The 12,591-nt window shown below is 47.3% G+C and overlaps 1 protein-coding gene and 1 long non-coding RNA gene across 18 annotated transcripts in view; one reads left to right on the forward strand and one right to left on the reverse strand.

Moving 5' to 3' along the window:
* Positions 1-1,340: 1,340 nt before the first annotated feature.
* Positions 1,341-11,844, reverse strand: LOC109282339 (uncharacterized). Of its 2 annotated transcripts, none has more exons than XR_002089316.2 (4): positions 11,686-11,844; positions 5,084-5,220; positions 1,621-1,828; positions 1,341-1,525 (listed from the first exon to the last, which is right to left on the reverse strand). It is a non-coding gene; the product is annotated as an uncharacterized LOC109282339 (long non-coding RNA). The 2 variants fall into 2 exon arrangements; XR_002089315.2 differs by having other exon boundaries at positions 11,544-11,844.
* Positions 11,845-12,025: 181 nt separating this feature from the next.
* The window catches only part of PTPRS (protein tyrosine phosphatase receptor type S), a 199,905-nt gene continuing 199,339 nt past the window's right edge, over positions 12,026-12,591 (forward strand). For all 16 annotated transcript variants that reach the window (XM_059719988.1, XM_059719970.1, XM_059719972.1 and 13 more), the window contains exon 1: positions 12,026-12,194. In XM_059719988.1, coding sequence (XP_059575971.1) covers positions 12,026-12,194 — 169 coding nt within the window. The remainder of the gene's footprint in view (positions 12,195-12,591) is intronic.

The following is a 12,591-nucleotide window of genomic DNA, read 5'->3' on the forward strand; positions in this document are numbered from 1 at the left end:
CCAGGGAAAGCAATCCACCTGGCACCAGTAAGCACTAAGATAGACTTTCATTGAACCCCACTGGGAATTCATTCTTTCCCTGCTAAGCAAGTTCTGATCACCATTATCCACCAAGTATGCTTGTTAGACACACTTGCTCTTCGCACTAGTTTGCATATGGATTAATAGTCAGCAGAAATGACAACAGGTGAGACAAGATGCTCAGAACAAAAGTAGGATTTGGTATATATATCCACAGCCAAAATTTTGAGCAAACCAACCTCAAAATTACGATTTTGCAAGCTAAAGTTTACCATCTAGGTAGTTACATGGTCCTATAGCTGTAATAACTAGGGGTCTACTAAAATTCACGGTTTTTGTGCAAACCGTGAAACGTGGCATTCCTGCAATTGCTAGGAAATACTGCGTTGGGCACAATTTCCCATGAAAACAACCTAACTGTGCCCTGCCGACATATTATTCTAAAACAGTGTATTATGTGAATATCTCAATGCTTACCACAATACAAAGACAACGTGACAGTCCTTGCAGCAATAGATCACGTGAGTGAGAGTTTCTGGTTGCATCTACACGAGACGCTAACTATGCAGTAGCCTAATAGCACTGTGCAGCAGCGTGCCAGGCAAAACCTGTGCTAATACGCTACTGCGCAGTAGTATTAGGCTGCTGCACAGTTAACGTCTGAGAAAACCCGTGCACCAGCACTACTGTGCAGTAGCGTGATTTAGTGCGTGGTTATCCAAGAACTAAACTGCGGTTCATTAATGAATGTGTAGATGCACCCACTGTCTGCTAGTGACAAAGACTAAGTGAAGGTGCCAGGCAGTGAAGTGAAAACCTTTCTATTAAGGTTAGCATCAGTTAGAATTTCTAAACTTCTTGTAAAAAGCTACATATAAAAATAAATGATATGTTACAATTTATATCGTACATAAATTCATATGTATAACAGACTTAATATTTAGACTCATAATATGATAAATTATATGATATAATTTACTCTCCGCAGAATTTGCTATTAAATTATATGGTATATGCCTCTCCGTCAGTCAGTGGCGAGGGGCAGGGCCAGCGGGAAATGCCCACAAAATTGGCTCTTTGTGCCAAGATCAGACTGCAAAAATTGCTTTGTCTCACTACAAGTTAAGCAGACCCTTAGTAATTAGGCAGTTAAGCAGACCCTTGGTAATAACTGACCCAATAGCTAGAGTTTCCCTTCCATATTCCTGATCAGGATATTGGAGGAACCACAGAAAAGACCATCCTACAAAATCCACCCCAGGTTTGAACACCAAGCACGCAACAGGTTGAACAGGGACTCCGGAGATTCACTGAGCATGGAATAATATTTATTTGGAGGTGACATCACGGCATCCGAGGGAGCTGTTTTTTCACAAGGCGACTGATGCCCATACACTAAACTCGTCCTGAAATCACTTTGGAGGACGCACCGATGAAATGGCAAGATGATGGCCGTTCAATATAGGATGACGAGGTTGCACCAAAATAATACTCTGGAAAGAATCTGTGGTGTGATTAACACAGAGAATTAGCCATAATAGAAATACCTTAACACCTTGACAGTTCCCAGCCAGCCCCCCATCCATCCCAGACTCTTACCACTGAAAAACCTTTCTAGGGACGCCTCTGCAGGTCTGCCGTATTCTGCCACGTTCTTTAATTCTCAAAGCACAAGGGTTGCAACCCTAGGCTGCTACAGGAACAAGAAAAAGCCAGAGTGCAAGATTTCTATGAAATCTATTAAATTTGCAGCGTGGCTAACCAGCAGAGCGTAGGAGGTCACCTTCCAAACCGGAGATCGCCAGCCCTACAACAGAGGCAGCGCAGAGAGAGTTAGCCTTGAGCTAGCCGAGTGGTTAAGCACTTCCTTAAGCTGCTTGACTTGAAGCATGTGAAGAACTCCACTGAAGTCAATGGGGCTGATTCTTCATCCGCTTGCACCTTGGGCTGTCATTTGCATTGCTGCAAAATGGGTTGAAAATGCTTCTGAAGGCACTGGCTGCCCATTACTTGAGGGACTGGGACTTATGGGGGAGCAGAAGTGCTCCAGCTCAAACCCTCTCACTACAAACAACGCCAGGCATCTGACCCGAGTGAGACCCATATTGTTCATTTCTGGGAAGTTTCTGAAATTTCTTCTACTTTGAAGCAAGATGAGGGTAAAAATGTCGATATCTCCAGCAAATTGAAATCCCCTCCCAAATATTTGCAGAAGGGATCCATTTTGCTTTGAAAAACTAAACAGTTCAGTCCAATTCCATATATAAACATAACACTGGGGGGAAAAATAAAATAAAATCGAAATTGGGACTTGCTTGCAGATGGAAATCAGCAGGGTCCATTCCAAAGTGACTGAGATCCAATGTTTCGTCCTTTTCTGAAATGCTTTTTCCCTCGATTTTTGTTTCAAAAGTCATTTTTCTCAAAAGTAGCACATTTTCACAAAACATTTTACTTTCAACAAATCAGCTTTTCCGTCAGAAGATTTCTGACCAGCTCTACAATTTACACCTACTTGCCAAACACTTTGCGCTGCTGTAAATGATTACACAACAGAGAATTCAGCCGGAAAGGTTTTAAAACAGCTATCTACCACTCATCTGTAGACAAGATTTTAAAACTCCACTTATTCCGCATTTCCCTTCACAAGTGTCTCTCAGCCATAAAAAATACAATGGTACATTGATTGCTCTGGTGAGCAAATTCCTTTTCCTTAAAAATTATAGCACATCAAGATATTTGAGCATCCTAATTAAAAATATGTTGGAGAACTGAAACGTAAATGAATCAATGTCTTCTTTTAAAAAAAAAAAATCCGGTCAAGCAAGACCAAAATGGGTATGGTTAATAATTGATATTTACATTTCTCCCATGTCTGATCAAAGGAGTTGATTGCATGACAAATGAGCAAATTACTGTAAAATATGATACATCCATTAAGAACATAGATGCACTAGATAGAGTACTAGATTCGATGTTTGCCAGAGGACGTATTTTTGGAATGACTGTGAAAAATGGCTATGGGGAGAGAAAACTGGATACACCGACGGAGATACAGATGGATTTAAGGGAGTGGAGCCAAACAAGCAATCCTCCTTTTGCGAGACAGACTCTTGTTGAAGAACGTCTCCGACTGGATGGACTAGGGAAAGGTTTGGAAGGGCACAGCATAAAATTCTGCATTAGAGGTGCACTTCGCCCCTGGGTACAAGCCTGTAAAGATTAGAGCAATACCAGTTTCCATTACAGAGCTGCATTGCCTCAGGATGCTATGCATCAGCTTTACACAACCCAACTGGGAAAGGGGCAATTTAGGGGTGAGGGGAAAAAGAAGGCAGGCAGGGACAGGAATTTGACCTCCCCTCCCCTTTATCACTCCCCATATACAAAATACACAGCTATTCATACATCCTAGGGATTGGAGCTTGAAGCCACAGCATGGACTGAGAGCTGCAAAAGGGATGATATGGGGTTGGGAGGTGGGATATATCCCTAGTCACCTTGGTGAGGTCCTATGCCATTCCTTGGAAACATTTTCGGCTATATTTTGCATAAGCCTTGCATCTCTGCCGCTTCCCTAACCATTCAGAAAGTTACCAGCCTCTGCATGCAAGGGAGCATCTCTACCTTGTCAAGAATAAGCCTGCATTAAGGCAAGTGACAGCTTTGTTCGGCACACATCCCTAGTCAGTCATGTCTCAGGGAAACCTCCTTTGGGACCAACTCCTGGGAGATACCGAACAGCTTGCATTGAGTCAGCTCTGCAGGTGCTGGGGAACCATCGGACATCACGTTTGCAAGCATCGTGCACAGGAGGTCGGGGTCTGCATTGCCTGTGTCCTGTCCAGCCCTTTACACCAGGGCAAAACATCATGGCTTTGAGGGGGCAGCATGGTGCATGGGTGCAAACGACCATGCAGGAACAACAAAAAACATGGTCCACTGCAGAGAGCACACGCACCCCCCTGGAAAGAAAGCGGGGTCTCAAACTTTGCCCCTACCTGTGGAGGACTTGGCACTTCAAATAGCAGCATATCCCTTACCTGCTCTGGTTATCCAGCCATTAGAGCAGCGATTCTCAAGCAGGATGCTGCAGCACCCTGACGCGTCTTGAGATCCTTTGACATCTATCATTTGCACAACACTGTTGAGTGTGCCAAGGTGATGAACAAGATAAACCCTGAGGCCACATCCAGATGAGCACAGGTGTTTGGTTCACAAGCAGTGGCACACCTTGTGTTGCTGCTACTTGTCCCTGGGGAATGCCTGTACCAGATGCGCTTTGGTAGGGCAGGTTATCCCAGGTGGAGTAGGGGAAGCTGGGGCCAACTGTGCTTGCCCCAGCAGCCTTACCTAGGATCCTGGGGGCCAAGGAAGCTGCAGCTGTGGTGCTCCTGCAGCTGGGAGCCTGGATAACAGCTGGAGTGTGGCTCTCTAGCCAGCCAGGTTCCAGTTATAGGCAATGCGCGGTGCCACCACATGCACCACCCCCCTTTTTTGCATGTTTTTTTTTGACCCTGGGAGATCCCAGGGTCAACCCCCCGACACCCCTTGCACTGCAAGGTAACAGTGCAGGGAGCACCTGAATGTGCAGTGCATAGCACCGCAGACGGGTCTGCAGCACCACATACCACACAGCCACACCTGTCTGGACATGGCCAGAGGTTGCAAATAGGAATCCAGAGTCAGAACCTTTCTGAGCTCTTTGCAACAGGACAGTGGCTCTAATTTTTTGACAGCAGAGAAATACAAGTGAAAGCCAAGGGCTGACATTTGTCAAGGGTTTTAATGTCCGGTGTGACAAAGCCCTAGCAGGGATGATGTAGTTGGGGCTGGTCCTGCTTTGAGCAGGGGGCTGGACTAGATGTGACCCCCTGAGGTCCCTTCCCACCCTCATTTTCTGTGATTCTATGATTTTCTGATAGGGCCTCAAGTCTACAAAGGTGGCGAACCCCTGCACTAGGCCGTCTGTCACGCCAATGATGCCAGCCCATTACACTCCATGGGACGGCCAGCGCCGAGGGCTGCCTGAGTCGCTCAGTCTCTCCCATCGGCCCCTTACCTTGCAGCCCACACCGGAGGCATCTGCACGGTGTGTCCTGGAGCACAGCCCTACCAAGCACCTGTCTCTGCCTCCGAGCTGGGCAGCCGAGTTGGGAAGCTGCGTGCAGAAGAATGAACCTTTCCAGGATATAGTTTCTAAAGATTTAAAAATAAAATGACATTTTGAACCAAAGGGAAATAAAAACCACCCAGGAAAACAAATAAAACCCGTTTTGTTTTGACATTTCCAAACTGAAAACGTTTGGATAATTTCAAACTTTCCCCCCTCCAAAATCTTGCCTAGCAAGGAGACTTATCAAGGCTGCCTCTTTCCTGTAAACAGCTTCGGTTTCTGTATTGGCATTTTTAAAGCGGGGAAAGAAAAGAGGGAAGACAGAGAAATGTCTGACCAGGTACAGGGCAGCAATTAGTTGAAGTAGGCATATTTAAATTCAGACACCTATCTTCACACTCATTGCATGTTTACTATGTTTTCCTATCTGAAGAAATAACAAAGTTCAGTTTAAAAAGAAAGTTCCCTGCCCAATTATAAGCATTGTGCTGGGCTAGCACCTCTCCAGAGCCGAAACAAAGCAAGCCGCGGCGTCGGTGTAAACTTGCCTCCTTTGCTTTTTAATCATCTCCACTCCTCAATTCTTATGACAGAAGTGATGTGTGTTTGGATTTTCTTTTTTGTATTCAAGAACCCAGAGCAGATTCTACACCCACAATTTGTTTTCAAGGCTGTAGCAATGGCAACCCCTTGTCTGCTCAAAAGATATTTATAGTAATGGATGGCACTGAAGTTATAACATATTCCAAGACTATGGATTTTGCCCTGGCAATTAGCTGGTGTTTTGCTGCATACATTCTGTCTGGAGTACAATGACTCCGGCAAAATCCAATGCCTGTCCTCATGGATGAAGAACTATTTAATAGGGTTAGCAGATGGAAAAAAAAAGCCACTCTTACAGGCTGTCGTTATCATGCTTATCCACCCCGGGAGAAATAAGGACCAAAATGCTATATTTGTTGTTATGGAGCCTTAAAAATCAGCTATCAACTCATCTCGCAATCAGAAAGCACCCAGCGAGGATGGTTTCTGCAAGGGTGGTTTTAATTTGACTCAGGTGAGCTTGCACTGAAGTTGCGGGAATTTTTGCCCGAATTAAGCATTGAGGCAGCATCGAGTAAGGGTTTGGTCCCTGCTCTTGTTATGACAGCTATCACTTGCATTACTGGGGCACTCAGCATTGGTTAGACAGCTGGTGAGCCGAGACAACTGCCTGTCTCGCTGACCAACACTGTCTCCATTTTCCCTTGTGCTTCCCCCTCTGTTTGTCTGGATCCATCTGTTGTCTCTTGTCTTACAGACAAAAAAGTCGTACTGCTTTAAATACACTGGTATAATTTGCGTGGGACAGCTCTCCTAGTGGGGTCAATACACACTGGTGTAGTAGACCAGTATATGTGTATAACTGCACTTATACCAGTATAGTTTATTCCCATGCATAAAGGAGAATAAAGCAGATCATTCCAGTTACCAGGGCTGCACATAGGCATGGATGGACCGGGCAGCCGCCAGGAGCCCAGAGAGAAAGGAGGCCCCAAAACTGTAATTTTTTCCCCCATTGTCCAATTATTATTATCATCATTATCTCTGGCAGAGGGAAACCCTGATACTAGAAGTTTGCCTGAGGCCACCAGGAGTCTAGGTACGGTGCTGCCGGTCACACTAGTGCAATGTGTCTATACTACTATAGATATGTCAATATAAAGGAGTCACCATCCCATTCAAAATCATTATAAAAGGCGTACAATAAAAGTGTGCAGACTGAGCCTTAGATTTTAAGCTTTGCAAGGCAGGGGGGTTGGACCCAATGATCTGTAAGGTCCCTTCCAGCCCCTAACAACTATGAAACTATGATGTGTCTAAACTGCACAAGTACCCAAGTTGGATACTGAGTACTGAGAGCAATCCCAGATCGAATGGGGGTGTTGGTTATAGCCAAGTTGGTCTAAGGACATAGGCAGACAAGGTTCTTTGGGTAAATGCAATATCTTTTATTAGACCAAGTAAATAATTGGAAAAAAAATTGTTCTTTGCAAGCTTTCAAGGCCAAACACCCTTCTTCTTATGCTTGAGACTCTCCATATGCTCGAAGAAGGGTGTTTGGGCCTGAAAGCTTGCAAAGAACATTTTTTTCCCCCAACAATTTAGTTGGTTCAATAAAAGATACGACATCTACCCAAAGAACCTGGTCTGCCGGATCCAATGGCATGGGAGCTATTAAGAGCAGTCGAGTTATCTCCACACTACACTCCCATCTACAGTGCATATAGACATACCCTGAAGCAAGATGAACTTTTGGTTGCACAGCACCTAGCACAAAGCGGTATTCGCCCATGACTGAAGCTTTTAGGTGCTACCAAGATCAGATGATATCATATCACCAGCAAGAGATCTAGACTCATGGTTTTAAGCACTGTATAACCAAGGTAAAAACACAGACAGTTCCTCCACCAGAGAGCTCATAGTCTAGGATTACGGCAAGACGCAAGAGGCAGACAAACACAATCTTTAAGGATGTTCTTAAGTCTCACAGAAGTCAGTGAATTAAATGAGACGAGGCAGTAAGTTCCAAGTAAGAACAAACTATAGCTGAGTAAGGCTGTTGGCTTTGATTTCCTGTTACTCTCCCTCTCCCAGCACTGCACAGCAGAATGGTTGAGTTTAATTCCCACGTACTGCCCAATTCTCCGAGAAGCTAAATAACAACATTTTACTGTTGGTTTTCACTAGGACAGTTAAAACTCATATTTAGGCTGACATTTGGTCAGTATTATAGATGCCGGCAACAGGATCAAGCAAAAGTTCAGAGAGCAACAGATGCTTTACAGTGTAATATTTACCCTTCTAACAAGATTTCCCTGCTTATTCTCAAAAGAGCAAAATTGTGTGCAATCAAACAGCAGCTACTCACTATTCAGAACTTCAAAGGCAATATCTTGAGGACTTAAAAACCTACCTCTATGTCCTCAAGAAATCTAAAATCCAGGAGTCAGATTCATGTGCATCAGTGAAAGTCAACAGTAGATCCTTCATGGAAGTTAGTGCAATTAATACAAGTGTGAAAGGAGAATCAGATACCAAATCTTTTAGTGGAAGTATTTCCAATAAGAATGTATGCTGGCTTGTACAGAGAGTCTGACTCAACGTCCTATTTTCTTCACATCGCCGATCATTTCAACTAATATTTATTCGACGTATGGAAAAATTCTTCTAGGTTAGTGTAACTCTATTGCCTTTTGCTAGAATAGCACCAGTGCCCTCATACTTTGGACTGAGGCCTACAAGTGTGGCAGGGGGTGGACTTTGGATAAGGATTATGCCTTTTGCCATGCTCCATTAGATTTTGCATCATCCTCTCTACTAGGAAATGGCAAAAGTGAGCGAGAACCTTTATACTTCAGCTTTGGGATGTCAGCCAAGGGGCTAGAGATTTGGTACATCTCACTTCTTGGTTGCCCAAATCGAGACGTTGTAAAGGGGCCCTATTTTCTGAGATGCGGGTCCTCAGTGCTTCCTAAGACCCAGGCCCATTTAAAGCATCTCAAGCCAGGCACTCAAATACTGGACCGCTGCAAATAACTTGTCACTTTAGAAAGTCTTGGCTATGCTCTTGGGTTTTGTGCATTTGTCTGATTTGGAGCCCTGAAGTTAGCATCCTGCCCTGGCAGATTCTCCATAACCCTTTTCAGCACAATCATTGCTTCAGTCCTTCCTCTGTCCTTTCCAAGTGCTATTGATTCTTCAGTATTTTCAGAACTAAACACAGGCTTCATAATAAAAAAATGCTTCCTTTTTTTTTTTTTTTTTTTTTTGAAATGTGCTTTTGTCTTAAAGCATTTCCCCTTCATTACTTCTCCCGTTTTGGAAATCGAGCTGTTCAGTGATCAATATTCTTCCATTTTGCTGAAGCTTAGCAGTTTGCAGCTTTATGACAGGGTTCCCTGGGTGATGCAATGAAAAAGCCTTGGCATTTTGGAATAAATGCCCCCAGTTCCAGCTTGTAAAAGCATAAATGTGCCACTGAACTGACAGAAGAGGTTGCCCAGAAAACAACCTCGAGGACAGATGGAGTCCATAAAGATCCAGAATGCAGCCCACGGCTATCCTTGGCCATCAATCTCTGTTCACTGGTGTAAACAATGATTATCTTTATTTAATCCCATAGAGCTTCAGGGTTTGGTCAGTATATGTCAAGTCAGGATCCTGGTCTGCATGTCCTTTCCATACTGGTTTTGAGCCACAGCATGGGTGTGCAAGGTGGATTGTGAATGGGCACAGGGTAGGAATATCCTCCTCAAGGAATAAGCCTCAACCTTGAGAGGAGACAAAGGATATACAAGGGGCAATGCGTGGGCTGAAAATGGTCATGTCTGGACAGCCATGAGTTTAACGTCATCCTCAACGCTAACCAAGCACTTTGCTACACTCTCATTCCAGACCTTCTTGAGTCGCAACTTGGCAGCTACACAGCAGTGTCCCATTAAGCCCCTGAATCAACAGCTGTTCCCTTTTAGCAAAAAATGCTTAAGACATGGCATGGTGCTGACTTAAAATGAAATGTGCTTTAGTGAATAAGAGTGGACTTACTGGACACAGGCTCTAATGACGTGCTGAAATGGGGGAGGTGGGGTTTAATGCAGGAAGAAAGCCCCACGGACTGCCCTTATGTGGCTGTGGCTCTCAACCAGGCGCTGGGTGGGCATGCAAACATGGTTCACAAGGTAAGACCAGTGTACACACCAACTCCACAAAGAGCAGGAAGAGCCATGCTCCCCTGCATGCCACAGGCCACATTTAAAGGGCTTCAGATTTATCTGCCACTGCTAAGGACCACCTCTAGCCCCTAAGCCTCCAGTACACTCGTCCTGGAGCTTATGTATTCAGCTTCACAATGTTGATACAAATTAAATGTCTACATAAAGCAAAAAGAGAGCCCATTAAGTGACCCTTGATGTCCCCCACCAAGATAGCAACATCTGGATACCCCTAAAGTAGATCTAGATCAGGTAACAAAGTCCATCCTGACATACCAGATGGACATAGACATTTCAGTCCTTTCACTGATGGTGGGGGAAGATGTCAAGGCAGACACACAAGGTACAAAATACACGGCAGAAAATGATCCTTAAGAGGCCAAGGGACAGACTAAAGGAATTAATTGGTCTTTTCAGTTTCTGCATTTGTTAATGCTGTGATTAACTGACCAGAGTCCCCTTGCCCAGGCCTTGGCACCATCAGGATAGCGAGTGACGAGTGCATCTGGAGCTCTCCATAAGCCACCCCCTTGTTGCATCTGATGAAGATAAATCTGAACAGGGAGATGCAACTATGGGGTCAGGAGCCTTGAACGGCAATGTGTTCCTATTTAGTTCGCGTGACAGCTGGCATCTCTGGCAGGGCCTCAAAACCCACAGCGAGCACCCAGGACTCTGTCAAGCTGCGACCACATGAATGAGGGAGATAAAAAAAAAAAAATAATAGCAATGATGGTAACGAGTGAATTTTCAAGTATCTCACTGAAAGACGCTGTGGGAGAAATACCTTCAAATGGAGGAGGGAGAGATTTAAGAAACAAGATGTGTGTGGGTGCATGTGTTTGAGAAGAGCCTCTGTGTAAACTCCCCCAGTACTCTCCTCGCACGAAACCGATACGTGTCTGAAGGGGCAGCACAAAGCCTCCACGAGACGTAGGAGAATACAAAACACAGCCCCCAGGAGAACTTTTACAACCTTTTCTCCAATGCCTGATGAAGGGCGTTTGTGCCTGAAAGCTTGCAATTAAATCTTTTTTTTTTTTTTTTGCAAAAATCTTGTTGGTCTAATAAAAGACATCATCTCTACTAGGAGTCCCGATTGCCACAATCCTTAGGCTTTAGTAGCCTGTAGGCTTGGGTAATAGCAGCAACTAATGCTGTTAGTCGCAGCAGCCTGCAGGCTTTAGCAGGGATTGGGAAGTGTCCTGGTGCTGGCCAGCGGTGAACAGACCCAGGTCTCATGCGTAGCTCAGGTCAGCACGGAGCTCCTGCCTTAACCAGGTGCACGGCCACCCGCGCTCCGCTGCAAAACACAGGGAAGACCCGGGGAGCCCCTTTAAATGTGGGAAGGACCGGGCCGAGGAGGGTGAGCATCCATGCTGCCCGCGGCGGTGCCCTCCAGGCCTGCTCATCATTCATCATTCCCATCTCCCCTGCGGGGCTGTTCACTCCTGGGCTCCCTCACACACACACACACACCCCAGAGCTGCTTGCTGGCTTGCACACGCAGACACAGACACACACCCAACTGCTCACTCTCAACACCCTCCCACATCCCCCCGCTCAGCGCTCTCTCGCCCCCTCTCCCCAGAGCCACGCTCACACACACACACTTGTACTCTCTTCCTCACGCCGCCCCCCAAACCACTCACTCTTGTGCGGTCTTCCTCCTTCTCTCACAGAGCTCCTTCGTGGCTAGCTCGTAAACCTACGCCTATTTGATATATACACACACACACGTGTGTGTTACTCCCTTCTCCACCCCCTATATGTATATGGTGTACACACACACACCTTTCAAAGCTGCCCTCACGTCGCCACGTGCTGACTGACTCTCTCACACACACACGTGTGTACACCCTCTATATACATATGGTGTGTGTGTGTGTGTCTGTACACACACGCACTTTCAAAGCCGCCCTCACATCGCCTCACATCACCACGTGCTGCTCCTCGCCGGGCCCTTTAAATCGTTCCCCCCCTCCCACGTGACAGCGGCGCGGCCTCCCATTGGCCCGGCCCCGCGGCGCGGCTTCCCTCGCCTCCGCAGTGACGCGGCCCGCCCCTAGCGGGCGGGGCCGGGCCGGGCCAGGGCGGGGCGGGGCGGTGACGTCAGGCGGCGGCGGCCCGGGCAATGACATCACCTGTGCGAGTGGCTGGAGCCCGGGCGGGCGCGCGAGCCGCAGTGTCCCCCGCGCCGCCTCCGCCTCCCCCTGCGCGCAGCGTCCGCAGCCGGGAGCCGGGCCGGGCCGCGGGAGGGGGCGCCGCCGGGCTCCCGCGCGACGATGTGAGCGGGCCGGCAGGTAAGGCGGCAGGTGGCGAGGATGGGGATGGGGATGCTGCGGGACGGAGAGGAGCACCCTGGGGCAGGGCTGTGCCCCTTCCCCTGCCCCAAACCCCCAGCCTCTGCCCCCCCCCGCAGCCCCCTCCCCTGGAACCGTGTCCGTGCGGACGCCGACGCTGCGCTCCATCCATCTCTCCGCTCCTGGGCAGCTTGGTGCACGCCCAGAGCCCCCACCGCTGCGGCAGGCGGCGGGGCGCGGGGGTGCACGCGTTGGGGTCCCTCCACCCATTCGGGCAAGGCTGCTGGACGGGGGTCGGCGCGCTCGAAGCCGTTCCCGGCACGCTTGCGAGGAGGCGGCGTGCTCGAGGGAACCCGCCCGGGTGTTTTTTGTCCTTCCCGCCCCTGCCTGCCCCCGC

The sequence above is a fragment of the Alligator mississippiensis genome, chromosome 16 (genome assembly GCF_030867095.1).
Source record: "Alligator mississippiensis isolate rAllMis1 chromosome 16, rAllMis1, whole genome shotgun sequence".
NCBI classification, from domain to species: Eukaryota; Metazoa; Chordata; order Crocodylia; family Alligatoridae; genus Alligator; species Alligator mississippiensis.